Below are 13,448 nucleotides of genomic sequence, written 5' to 3' on the forward strand. Positions count from 1 at the left end.
TCACAGTAACCTAGAATGTTTTTATGGTCCGGCACCCAGCAAAGGTGAATATTAAACTGTTGTGACATTTCAATTAGAGATGATCGATAGTTATGGACAGCTAGAGTTTGTAGGGACAGAATCCAGAGATTTGATAGCGGCCTGACTACCTGAGAAAATACGGATATCAGATGTTAATATCACATTTTCTTTGAGCCAAGACAAGACTTCTCTTGTATCCAAAAGTTTCACCTGCAACTCCCAGAAAGATCTGACAGGTAAAGAAATCTGAAGGTTCCTGTCAAATTGCAGTTGAGGGATGGTAAAGTCTGTGTGCATTGAACTTTACTTATTTTGTCGCGGTTTATAGCTTTCTCTAAAGCAGTCCACACACCGTATATTAAAATCGATCTAATTGCCGGTGTGTATAGCCAATGCGAAATTCTGGGTTGTAAGCCCCATTTATAACCAATAGCTTCATTGCAAGAAAAGAGAGCTTCAGAAGCTTTTTTGATTCTTTCTTATACATTGCGTTTCCACTTTAGTTTTTTGTCTAAAGTAAGATCCAGGTACTTAGCCTCGTCTGAGAACTTCAAATGGATTCCTCTAATATAAAGGGTTAACAAATGGAATTTTGTATTTGCTCGAAAAAAGGATTAATTCAGTTTTGTGTGAGTTAACACCCAGTCCATACCGATCAGCCCAAAGTATTAGGCTGTCTTAAACATTTTGTAGGAGTTCTTTTAGGCTGTTAAGATGCTTTCCTGAAACCATTATAGCAACGTCATCCTCATAAGCAATTACTCTGAAATCTTCCGTATCCAGACTAGTTAAAATTTCATTCACCACTGGGTTGCAAAGGAAAGAACACCTTGGGGTTCCTTGCCCAGTTTTCAGTTAATTATTCTGATAGTCAGCAATAAATGAATTAACTGCCCAAGCGAACTCTATACGTTTAGAGATGTTAGTACAGATGTGATTGCAGATGTGTCCACGCTGTTAAAAGCACCTTCGATGTCAAGGAAAGCAACTTTAACTTCTCTCCATGAGGAGGGAATATCGACCATATACAGACAGCTGGTAAAAATTGTCTCAAGGATTGGTGAAATAATGTCCAATGCTTTTTGTGGTTTGACTGGTATTATTTCATCAAATCCTGCAGATTTAAATGGTCCGAAACTGTTAAAAGCCCATAGTAGCTTGTGATTAAACCTTGTGAAAACTTGAATGAATATGATTGTTGCAAGTTGCAGTTAGAAAACTTAAAGTAAAGTGAGTACCGAGTAGTTAGTTAAGCAATTATTTACTTGAATTTGTCTAGGAGCCGTCTGCATTTTTCAGTCAGCTTGGCATCATCCCTGAAAGAATTTTCCGTAGCCTGGAGGCTTCAAAAGTTTCTTCTATTGTGCTACAGAAGGATTGCCAGAAAGATCGGTTGGACTACCTTCTTAAAAATTCCTAATTCTAAGTCCAGCTCACACAGCAACTGAAGCAAGCTGATACACATACCCGTTTGTTTCGCTCCACCTCTGAAAACAGTACTTACACACATGACAGGTTGGGATTTGTAACGCACTAGGACCTAGTTTTCAACGCTCTGTTGCGCCATTCAATTTATTTAAATTAATTTTTTAGTTTGAAGTATTTACAAATGTTTTCCAGGAGTAAGTCTATTCATTATAAAGTGGCGAACCAACCTGATCATAGATAAAGTGACAGCTGTCAAAAAGACCAACTTGCAACAAATTATTGTCAGATTGAAAAAAACAAACAATGTAAGATGTAAAGAAGCTTTGAAATTAAAGTTGGGATTTAACAGAAATCATCTTATCACAAATTTAAATTTAAAAAAAGTGCAACAAGTTCAAATACGTAAATACCCCAGTCTGAAAGGAGTATAAAATTGTATCTAGTCTAGTCTAGTCTAGTCTAGTCTATACGGTTTGCTTGGAATTTTTACAAAATCAAATTGTAAACGAAAAGAACTATACAATCATATCATATCTCTGTAAGGACGCTTGGCTTGTTCTTACTGTGTGACTGAAAAAAGAATCTCTATACCTCCGAACTGGCGATCAAGGGAAACTGATATGAGTATTTGTGTAAGTTTTAGAATTGTGGATTAATCCTTTAAAGGAGAATAACAAGTGCCAAGCTTTTTCTATAGATCGTTAATATTAAAAATATAACTATAAGACATGGAACATTTGCCAGTGTGTTCAAAGTTGTCGATCCGAAGTACAAGGAATCTAGAAACGAATATAAAAAACTGATACAAATTTTCTTCAAAATTCATTTAAGCTTGAAAGCTATCAAAAACAACTCATATATTGATACATTTTAACTGTAATTTACAGTGCAACAGAGGACAAACTTTTTGATAACAAAACCCCGGAGAGTTTGACTATAAACTCTATTTAAAGCTTCGGAAAGTAACAGAATTCAGTTTTTCAAAATAAATTTAAACGATAAAAAACAGTTTTAAAAACTCTACGTAATCTTTATTTAAGTTTAAAAAATACTGTCACATGCCACAGCGAGAGTTTTTAAATTTGTTGCTTGAAATTTTGTCCTTAGTTTAACTCTGGAACTTTTCATCAAACAAATGAACAAATAAAAAAACAAAAAAGTCATGAAATTATAACAAAATTTCGACCTATCAAAGAATACAAATTATTTCAAAGAAAAGTTAATTATTTTTAAATTTATTAAAAATATTTTTCGATTAGATTTTAAGGAATAACAAATCTTCCTTAACTCAAACCCCCGTTGATAGTCAATTTAAATGTGCTTCATAATCCAACTAGTTGTTGCTTCAGCCTTTATAAAAAGTCAAAACACGTATTGAAAATTTTCAATTCCCTCTGTCTCTTACCTTTCTCAACATCATCCCCCTCCTAATATTATTTATATTATATCCTCAATTAACCTTCAAATGTCAAAACCAACGAACGCCTTCCTCATTTTCTAATTAGATCCATCCCTAGTCCTACCCAACAAATACATCCACTGCAGGGGCTAAGGTTAGGGCTATATACCATTACTTATTCTATCCTGTCACAAATCTTTTCACTTAGTGATGGCAAACCTGATGATAAAGGTGGAGGAAAAAATCACAAACCATGCAAATCTTAAGGCGAAAGAAAAATGCTTGGCCTCGTAAATAATTACGTGCGAGACCAATGAATCACGGAAGAAAGTCGTCAATAAACGCGACGAGCCTAAATATTCGTTATGTTCAGTGTCAGCCTTTCCTAACCCTCCCCCATTACCATCATTCGTCTAATTTCCTTTTCTTCTTTTAACCAAAAACCAAGACAACACACGAAAAATTTCGTTTGAATATTCAAAATAATTGATATTAACAACATAACACAGAACCTGGGTGTGTAATTAATTTCCTTTTCTCGTGCGTTTTGCTTCGCTTCGATGATGCTAGCAGCACCTCCTCTACCTCCCACCCCTCTTTCGACCAAAGAAAAAATAACGGTCGTAGGAAAAACAGTTTTATCAATTATTTTCTTTTTGTTAAATTTATGCTTGTCTCTGTTTCTTATCACGATGATGTTTTTCTTATTCTTTTCCTTGTGTTTTTTGTTTTACAGTGGTTACAGAAGATCCAGAATTTACGGATGTCATAGAGAATATCACCGTGCCAGCCGGAAGGAATGTCAAACTGGCGTGTTCTGTCAAAAACTTAGGATCCTACAAGGTGAGTTCATTATTATTACACCCGCATCCTTTATCCTAAGTCATCATATACTTACCCTGTCGTCTGTTGTTCGTCGCCCACATACTCATACGACACACACGACAAACACGCATACACATCCATCAGGAGGTAATGCTCACATATCCTTATGATTGCTTTTGTTATTAGTTATAGAAGAGAAGAGGGAGGGTGATGCTTATGCCTTCAAACCACCACATATCATGAGGCCATGACTCTAACTCCAACTCAAACCCCTAACTAAGCATTAATTAACCAATTTTGCCATATGTGATGGGATTTCTGGTTCTGGTGCCTTCGTGGAGGAGGGTTGCGGGAATCAAGTTTGTATATGAATTTCTTAGGATGAGTCGGGGGCGAATTGAATGTTTGTATGATCATTCCACATGCACTGCACGTCCTTAGTCCTTATCTCTGCTCCATATACCTATACCTACCTAACCTACATTGAGGGGGAGATGAGAGAGATGAAGATGTGAGTCTTCATCGTCGTGTGGTGGTTCTAAGGTACACACACACATGTATATACGGCCGACGAAGTAACCCTCTGTTTGTGTGCACAGTTAATCTTAGTTGGCTTAGAGGCGACAACCTTTATAGAATTACAAATTTTGCTGGTAAGGCTTAATATCCCCAGCAACAAGAAAGAGGCAATAGAGGATGAAATTCTTATTTTCTTTCTACATACATCCATATATAGTTTTTTTGGTGTTTTTGTTTTGTGAAAAAATATCCTTAAGGCAGTTTTGCTCCTTAACATACACTACACATCCCTGTCTTGAGTCTATTCTATATGTTAGCCTACACAGCACAAATTCCCATATGTTCTTAGGTTCATCTGTTTGTCTTGATGGGGGGCAATTGGTCTTCGGCACCTGCAAGTCAAGTTTGATTCTCTTGCGATATTGACCAAAAAATTAACACACAAAAAAACTTCAAGGAGCAGCAGGACATCTTTTTTTTTCTTCTTATTTAGTATTTTATTAGGAGCAAGTGTACTTTGTAAAGAATCTAGGATTAAATTCTTCAAAGAGAGAAACCAAAAAGAAAGGGGTTATCTTATTCTTATACGAGTATCCAGGAATAAGAAGACTTTTGGATTGTTTAGGTTACTTTTATGTAAGTATATTCGTCCTTTAGGCTAGTTTTATTATTTAAGATATCCCTTTTATTTTTATCTGTATACGAATTTATAAGGAAGAAGAAAAAGTCAAATACGAAACAAGTGTAGGTATATCGAGATTAACACTGTGGCAGAATAACAAGTACTTATATCTTCTTCCATATCTGGATAGGATTGCAGCTTGGACTTATAAGTCCAGAGGGTGTGTTTATCAATTTATTGGTTAACTAAATTGGTCAGTGAAAAGGCCCATAACCCTCCGGGAGTTGGTTGGTTGGATGGGGTTATATTGAGATTAGGATTAAGACATAGATGTGTGTGGTCAAAAGCTGTTGATATTGTGTGAAGAGATTTTTATTGCTTAAGAAATATGGAGAAGTTCAGAGGAAGCTATCCCAAGGGAGGATTATAGATATACCAAAAGAATCAATTAATGAAGAAAGTTGGTAAACAATATGAAGTGAAGATTTACCGAAGTTTGGTTATAAATTAATGGAATATCAGTAATTAACGAACAATTCAATAAATATAAGTACTTACAATTTCAACTATAAAAAGTTTGCAGTTTTTTCTACAAGAAGACTTTTCGGGTTTTAACACTTGACATTTTTGAATTAAATTTTTGAACACTTCCTTTTACTACTCATCGAAGTGTCATTGCCAATTTTAAAGTGAACTCAAAATATTCTTCATAGTAAAGACCACGAACAAGCAACTTCTATAGAAATTCGGAGTTGGTGACCGCAACTTTAAGATCGTTAACTTCATTTTTAAGTCATATATCTCGCCCTAGTAGAAAGAGTTTAGTGCAAAAATTAGAATTTTCATACACATTGTGTGATGTAGGCTAATTCGAAGTCTCAAAAATATCGCTGCATGCATTTCAGTCATCCGCAGCAACCGACCGAAATAAGTCAATTTCACTGCTGCGCGGCGTTCTCACGAATTGGGCATCGCTTAGACCATGGTTAGGTTAGGTAAAAGTGGCTGCCTGTGATGGTGATGATGATGTGATACCGCATGAAGCTTAATTTAACCAGTCCCTTACGAAACTTGTTAATATGATTAAGATCGTTATAGAAGTGTTTCCGCCTCTTCCTCATCCAAACAGCTTCTGCGAAAGTCGTTTCAGAATACGCCTAGCCTCATTGCGTGCTGCCCGATTATGACAACTATTATTGAGCTTATATGCGGTCTACTAGTGTAGATCGCAAGATTAAGTTGACTCAAAATTTGAAGCGGATGTATAAATTGCTGCACATTTGAACTCTTTGAGCTCAGTCATTTTACGCTAAACATGGTTATTTGATGATTTATTGAATTCGTTAAACAAACTAACGTTAGAACTTAAAATAAATATAACATTTATTCTTAGATTTATAGATTTACAATGCTTTAAGCAATTTGCAAAAAGGGAATTTGTTTTCTAATACTTGTACGGCAATAAATAAAGTTTAATTGTTCCAAAATTGATGGTGATATGACTAAATCATTGATTAATTTTATAAGAAAGCTGAATGTACTCGCTGTGTTTAGATAGCGATGGGAGATTTATGAGCGTGAGCCTATGATTGTACGGTGGAAGTTCGAGTCTATTGGACTATGGGAATAAACGGAGGCAGAAGCGCATGAATTTTCTTTGTACTCCTTCTATTCTGTTTATATGAACTCAATAATATTATGCAGCCATATTCTAATATTGGTCTTACAAATGATATATAAAGACGTTTAAGAATATAAGGGTCACGAAAATCATGTGAAAACCGTTTTATAAATCCAGGTGTCTTATTTGCTTTTCTGAGTCAAGAATAATGCCTAGGTCAGAGAAAATAGAGACTTTAGTCAAATGAGAAAAGCCTAGTTGATAATTGGAATTCAAAACATTTGTTTGCGTGTAAGACACATTGATTTACAATTGTCTATTTTTGGTAAAAGCTTATTTATAAAACACCATTCGCGAAAACTATTTAGATCATCTTGTAGGAGTAAACAGTCGTCAAGTGAGTCGATACGTTTAAAAATTTTAATTTCATTGGCATCAACTAAAACAAATGAGCGTTTTATAATAGAAGGTTAGTCGGTAACGTACAAAATAAACAGTAAAGGCCCTAAGTGGCTACCTTGTGGTACGCCAGAGATGTTATTAAAATATGATGACCGCTCATTCCTAAAAACTACGCTGTACGATCTATTATATAAGTACGAAGAAACCCAACTAACAAATTTACTGTTAAAGCCTTGGGATTTTGGTTTGGAAGTTAATGTTGTATGGCACAATTTATCAAAGGCCTTACTGAAGACTGTGAAAACATAGTCAATTTGTTTCCGTTTTTTGAAACGAATCTAAACAAAAAGAACTGAAATATAAGAGGTAAGTAACTGTTAACTTATTTTGAACAGAACCATGTTGACTGTCACAAATTAAAGTTATACAAATAAACGATATGACTATTAAAATAATGGACTAAAATAACTAAGGGATGACGGACAGTGTTGCAATTTTTTTTTTAAATTCATATTTGCTACCCTTTTTATGTATCGGTATTATGTACGAACTCTTCTAAATTCCAGGAAAAATTGAAGATTTGAGCTATTCATTAAAAAGAATATAAAGGGGATAGGATAGTTTGGATACCCGTCAGTATTATCTTTTTACTGCTTTATTCACAGTGTGGTAGATAGTCTTGAGTCACTGATTCAGTAAACGATCAAGCAGTAGCTGACTGTAGGCACGAAACTCAAGATATACCAAAACTACCGCCGCTGTCCATTATACCTAGAAGTCGGGCCTTCTTAGTGTTACTTACAAAACCTTACGCTTCCATAAAAAGGCGGATTCATCAACAAACAGAATTATCAAAAACATACAATTCTTTCCGAAAATTCTTTCAAAATTTAGTGTTAATGGTCAGCGGTGGAGTGGCGACCATTTATATTAGTCAAAAGCAATCGTAGAGATTTTTTGAGTATGTGCATAATCAAATGGGATCTAATTTTCTTTAATTGCCCATAATTTTTTAGCCACGGCCACGGATTCATTGGTATATTCAAGTATCTTGTTGCCTATGACCAGTTTTAGTTCACAGGATGGGGTGTTTATACTTGACAGGTTATAGGCTAGAGCTGTACCTATCCTCAGCAGTTTTCTTGTTTTCAAGCACATCACTGTGAACTGGTACCCAGCAGAGTCTAATGTTATGCTGTGAGCTAAGAGCCATTAGTTCTTCACAAAAGTAATCTACAAGCTTCGATTATTATTTTGACAAAAATCTATTTAATTGCCGCTCGGCTCATTGTCATCATTGAGACCTGTTTCCCAGAGAATATGACTATTAATACCTTCCCTTAAAAGACACTCCTTTGATCAGAAAGTATGAAGGATTTGGCAGGATTGACTGTTTTAGGAAAGAAACCTGCACACGTAATCTAGCATCTGTTTTTGAGCTATCGGTATTTACGGAAACTTTCGACTCACTTATGTGTCGAACATTGTTCACCCGTTCGGTTCTATCAGAAATGATAGTATTGAAATGTTTATAAAAGTTCAGTTAGGGAGATATTGCTCCCTATGTACTCCCTTAGAGTATGTGAAAGTGAGCGTCCTGTGTGGCCGTTTTTCGATCAACTGTCCTGACTGGGACAAAAGACACTATTTGCAGCAGCTTCTATCTAGATATATCCAGAGGATAGATTTAGTATTATTTCCAATCCAGCAGTAGGAGGGGTGTGTCCTTACCCTTATGAGGGTTTTTAGATATTAAGCTTTCTCTAAAGCATTAAACCATACTATGTTACCGTAACTGATCTGAAGATTGCAGTATACTTTCACATTATGAATTAAATCTTTAATTTCGCATGAAGATCCTATTACATGAGTAGAAAGCGATCTGAGATTTTGTTGACCTCTCTAATGTATTTGGACCCTAGTTAAGTTCTGTATCCAGGATCTATCGTCAGGAGCTATTATCTTCAAAGAGAAGCTATCTAGTCCGGATATTACTTATTTCTTGCAGAGAGGTGAATTATAAACCTAAATTGTACGAATTAACCCCAATTTCTTGCGAGGTTTTCTGATCTTCTAGACTAACTTTCAAACGATGTATCTTGGACGCAGTTTAAGTTTTGAAATAAGAAGCACTTAATGAAAATTTTATAAGACAATCGTTAGAGTATTGAAATTACCTTCATACACAATTTTCTTCTTTAAAACTGACATGGTGATTGTTAAATTAATTATTTTAATAAGAAGTAGTGTAAGAACTCTTCAATATGCTAGAATTTAATTATCATTTCATACGAACTGTACACATACATACATAGTTTGAGTTCTCAATTTAAATATTTTTGTTTAAATCTTTTTTAGCTTTTGATCCTTCTCCAATCTAACAACGTTAATATTATTTATCGCTTTTCGTGTAGTATTTTCGCATTGAAATTTGATTAATTTATTTTATTCTAAAATCAAGACAAAGAAGAAAAAACTTAAATAGAAATTAAAATTTTCTAAGTTCGTTCACATTTTTGGAATATGTTATTCCATCTCTAACATTTAAGTCAAAGTTTCAAAATAAAAAAAAATGTAAATTGCCTCAACAAAATCTAATTTCCCATACTTCTAACCTTCTAACCCCCTTCACCCACCTCAAAGATCTAACAATTTAATTTAGATACACCTCTAACTCGTCTATTCTAGATATATATATATATTGAAACTAGAAGGCATTTTTCGAAATATGTCTCCTCTCTTGAAGTTGGATTAAATGAAAGAATAAGAAAAAAGAATAAAAAAAAACAAATCCCATCAAGCGAAATTAATGACTTTGCCTCGTTTTGTGTATTTTGTCTTTTTTGTCATTTAAAAAGTTCAAAAAAAGCAAAACTGCCACGTTCCATTACCACACACCTAAACAAAATGACAAACAAAAACGACAAAGAAAAACACCATCATACATCTCTCAGAGTTGTAACATACAGAAATAAAATAGACAAAAAAAATAAAAAGGATTCCTTTGATGTCCTGTCCGATAAGCTTTCTCACCCATATCTCTTTCTAATGCGGCAAAGTCGTCGAGAAAATTCAACTAAAATCCCCAGGACAAGAAGTTGTAGTATTGTGAACAGAAGACAGACAAAGATCCTCTTTTTTTCGTGTTCATGGTGTTTTATGGTGTTTGTCCTGGCTAAGAAAAAATAAAATGCCATCAAACAGGGTTACCCTTTGGGTAAAACTTTCGATTCAGTGGTGTAATAGCTAGTTTCTAAAATATCCAGAAAAAATGTATTTGGGTTCTAGTCTCTAGATTTCGACAGCTTTAAAAATGCCTCCAAATTATCATCATAAGTTTTATAAAATGATAATTCTTATACACTAAAAATTGAAAAGCAGACCCTAGATATACTAATTGTGCACTTACATGCTTACTGCTTGAGGATCACATTGTTGTTCTTCTTACTAAGCTTTGGGCATAATTATGGACAATTCGCACAATCTGTAGTCTTTTTGGGGATTTACCTAAATTGGGAAAAAGAAAAAGAAAACATTAAAAATAAACAACTAATTTTACATTTATAAGTATTATTTAACAAAATGACTCATGAAAGAACGTGTGTTTAAAAGATCAGCGGGGAAGGGAATGAAGTGTTGCAAACTCAACTAAGTCAAACTACTTAAAAGTCATTCGTTGATAGACCGTTGTCGTTTTTTTTTTTTGTTTTAATATAAACACTGCAGTGGTGCTCCACAAAAATCAAGTGATCTTTCTATTGCTTTCCTAACTCTTTTTGTAGTAGAAAATAATTAAATAGTCTGCATTAGTATAAAAATTCTATTCAAAATGTGGCAAGTTGGTGAATCACTTTGATCTTAGACATATAAATCAATTAATTAATTAAAATTAATCTGTGGTTTAACATTATTTTAATTTTGAAGAGGTTACTTCTTCAGAAAGTTTCAAGAGACATCAAAATCTTTACATAGGAAATTGGAGAATTGTAAAAAATATAAGGAATAACCTAAGTTTAAACCAAGCTAAGACCCGTTCCCATTTTTTTAAAGCTTAAAATCGTAAAACGGACATTCATAAATGACAAAGAAATGTTTTCAATACATTTTTAGCTTGCCATACGAATCAATTATAATCAGTCCAAGTTTTGGAATTACAAATTTTTACATTTCTCGAAGTTTCAAGGTCACTAGAATCTAAATCAAAGATTTTAAGAGAGATGCCTGTGTGTGTTACCTCGGGAATAACTTCACATATTCGACGAAGAATAATGTTTTTAAATTAAATATATGTCCTATTTCACCAAACTCTTTTCTCTTTGAAACTTTGCAAAAAATAAGTATCCTACAAACTACAAGGCAAAAGTCTTTCACAAGCTCCACAAAAGGAATCTTACTTTTCAATTTTCAGACCTAATTCGATAATTGAAAAGTAATAGTAGTGTTTTTTAAAAGCAATTTTGAAATTGATTCGTATTTTGAAATGTTAATCTTAGATTGTTTGTATTTAGATCAAGCATGCATTAAAAAAATTGGTGAATTATCTATCATGGTACCTTTAAATCCTCCTTGAGAAAGAAATTGCGAAAAATTTGTGCCCAGCAAAAAATGTTAGAGAGAAATTCATCAATGATATCATCAATGACTTGATGAACTCATCTGCAGACCGTTGCTTTGCTTATTCGTGGAACACCGCGATATTGGGATCCATTTCCAGCACAATATTGTGTACACTTAAGTTGTTGCAAGGGACATAAGCCCGAAACCATTTGGCAATTGAATTGTAGATTATTTCCAACTTGAGAAAACACAAATTGGATGGTAGCTTTCGTTCATCGAAAAACCCTCTTCTGTCGAAAAATCAATTCCAATATCGAAGTTAATTCTTAGTTTCACTACTCTTTGATCACTGTTATTTACTTCTTCGTTTTTACAATATTCCTTAAAACGATTTAGTTTCTTATACATTATTTTACAACAACTTTTGGAAACAAAGCATTTTTATCTATACATTGTCAAATTCCATTGAATTATGGCTACGATGTCGATGGATGAAAAAAACCTTTCAAAAAACATGCATTTTTGAAATTGAGATTTAACCAACTAATTTTGTTAAAAATTCGTCTCATTAACTAGTATTTACTTCTTCAATTTCAAACCGGTTCATACATATTGTATTATTTTTAGAAAATTAAAAAAAAAAAAACGACTTTTATTTACAAATAAGAATTTCTTTTGCACATCACTGAAATGTTTTTCAAAATTCTAGAAATAATTTGCAAAAATCTGCTTTGTAAAATAACAAATCTTTTCACTTTTCGGAAAAGACTTAGCTTAAAAAGATTTCGTGAAAAGGGGGAAGTAACGTGGTTTTGCAAAAAATAAAAACACTCCTAAAAGTTGGGAAAAATGGTTTTTTGACAAGAATATTTTACTCAAAAATTAAAGAAATTTCCCTTTACTTTACTTATAAAAAATACAATTTTACAAAAAATACTATACAAAATTCTTAAAAAATTATACACGTTTCAAAACATTTCGAGAATTAAAGAAGGCATTGACTTCAAAATTATTTCATTTTATACAAAATTATGTTTTAAACGAGATAATGTTATTAGAAATTTCAATCGTTAAAATTTTGTACAAGGAAAACTTTCAAAAAATGTTTTTCGCCTCAAAAAGCCGGTTACAAAACTTATTTTATCATATTAAAAAAAATGTGTGATTACTTTAATCAATTATTTTTAGAAAAATTCAACTAACAACTTTTTTTTTACAAAAATAACAAAAAAAAAATGATAAGAAAAAGTTTTTGACTTAGGGTTTATGAGAACAATAAAAGGTATTGATTTCAAATGTTCTTATCTCACACAAAATATTTTTAGAATGAGAAGTTATCAGTATTTTATAAGAAATAAAAACTTTAAAAAAATACTACTCAAAATTGGTTTTCGGCAAAAATATTTCAGGAAAATAGAGATATTGAAATAAGACTCACTTCATTTTATGATATATATATAACTATAACTTTTTAAAGGACGTTTTATTTAATTGGGCATTAAAATCTACCTTTGGTTCAATCCCCGACTGAGCCATCTAAAGTGTTTTTACATGTACTGCCTTTTGCATGAAATTGACAAATTCTCCAAAAGTTATGAAAAGTGCTTTCTTAAGTTAGCCGTTGGGATTTCGCTTAAGACTGTAGGTTCCCTCAAACACTGACAACAGTAATTGTTGAGAGTTGTGGGCCACTAGGCCCGAGTTCTCAAGGGGCTGTTGCGGCACCTATTTTTTTTTTATTAAAATCTAACTTGAAATTGTGTATCATATGTTTTGATTGTTCTAAAGTCAATAATTATCTTCACCCGCTCTAAAAATTAAATTTTGCAATAAGCCAATAGGGAGATTTTGGGAAACTTTTGACGTGTTGCTTAGGATGACATCTTGCGTCGTCTATAAAAATCATAAAATTGTATGAATTAATTACTTGGACATAGTTGACTATCAAAATCAAGCAAATACGTCTGTGTAAGGGAAAACTCTATTTCAAAGTTTTCAAAGGGGTTTGTTCGTAGACTACTACATTAACATTTGGTGTTGAAGCAAGCTTGAGG

The 13,448-nt window shown here is 33.2% G+C and overlaps 1 protein-coding gene across 1 annotated transcript in view; it reads left to right on the forward strand.

The window, feature by feature from the left end:
- Window positions 1-13,448, forward strand: part of LOC129942671 (lachesin) — a 182,361-nt gene that overhangs the window by 118,939 nt on the left and 49,974 nt on the right. Inside the window, exon 3 of the mRNA XM_056051711.1 lies at window positions 3,585-3,691. Coding sequence (XP_055907686.1) covers window positions 3,585-3,691 — 107 coding nt within the window. The remainder of the gene's footprint in view (window positions 1-3,584; window positions 3,692-13,448) is intronic.

This window comes from Eupeodes corollae, chromosome 1, assembly GCF_945859685.1.
Source record: "Eupeodes corollae chromosome 1, idEupCoro1.1, whole genome shotgun sequence".
Lineage (NCBI taxonomy): Eukaryota > Metazoa > Arthropoda > Insecta > Diptera > Syrphidae > Eupeodes > Eupeodes corollae.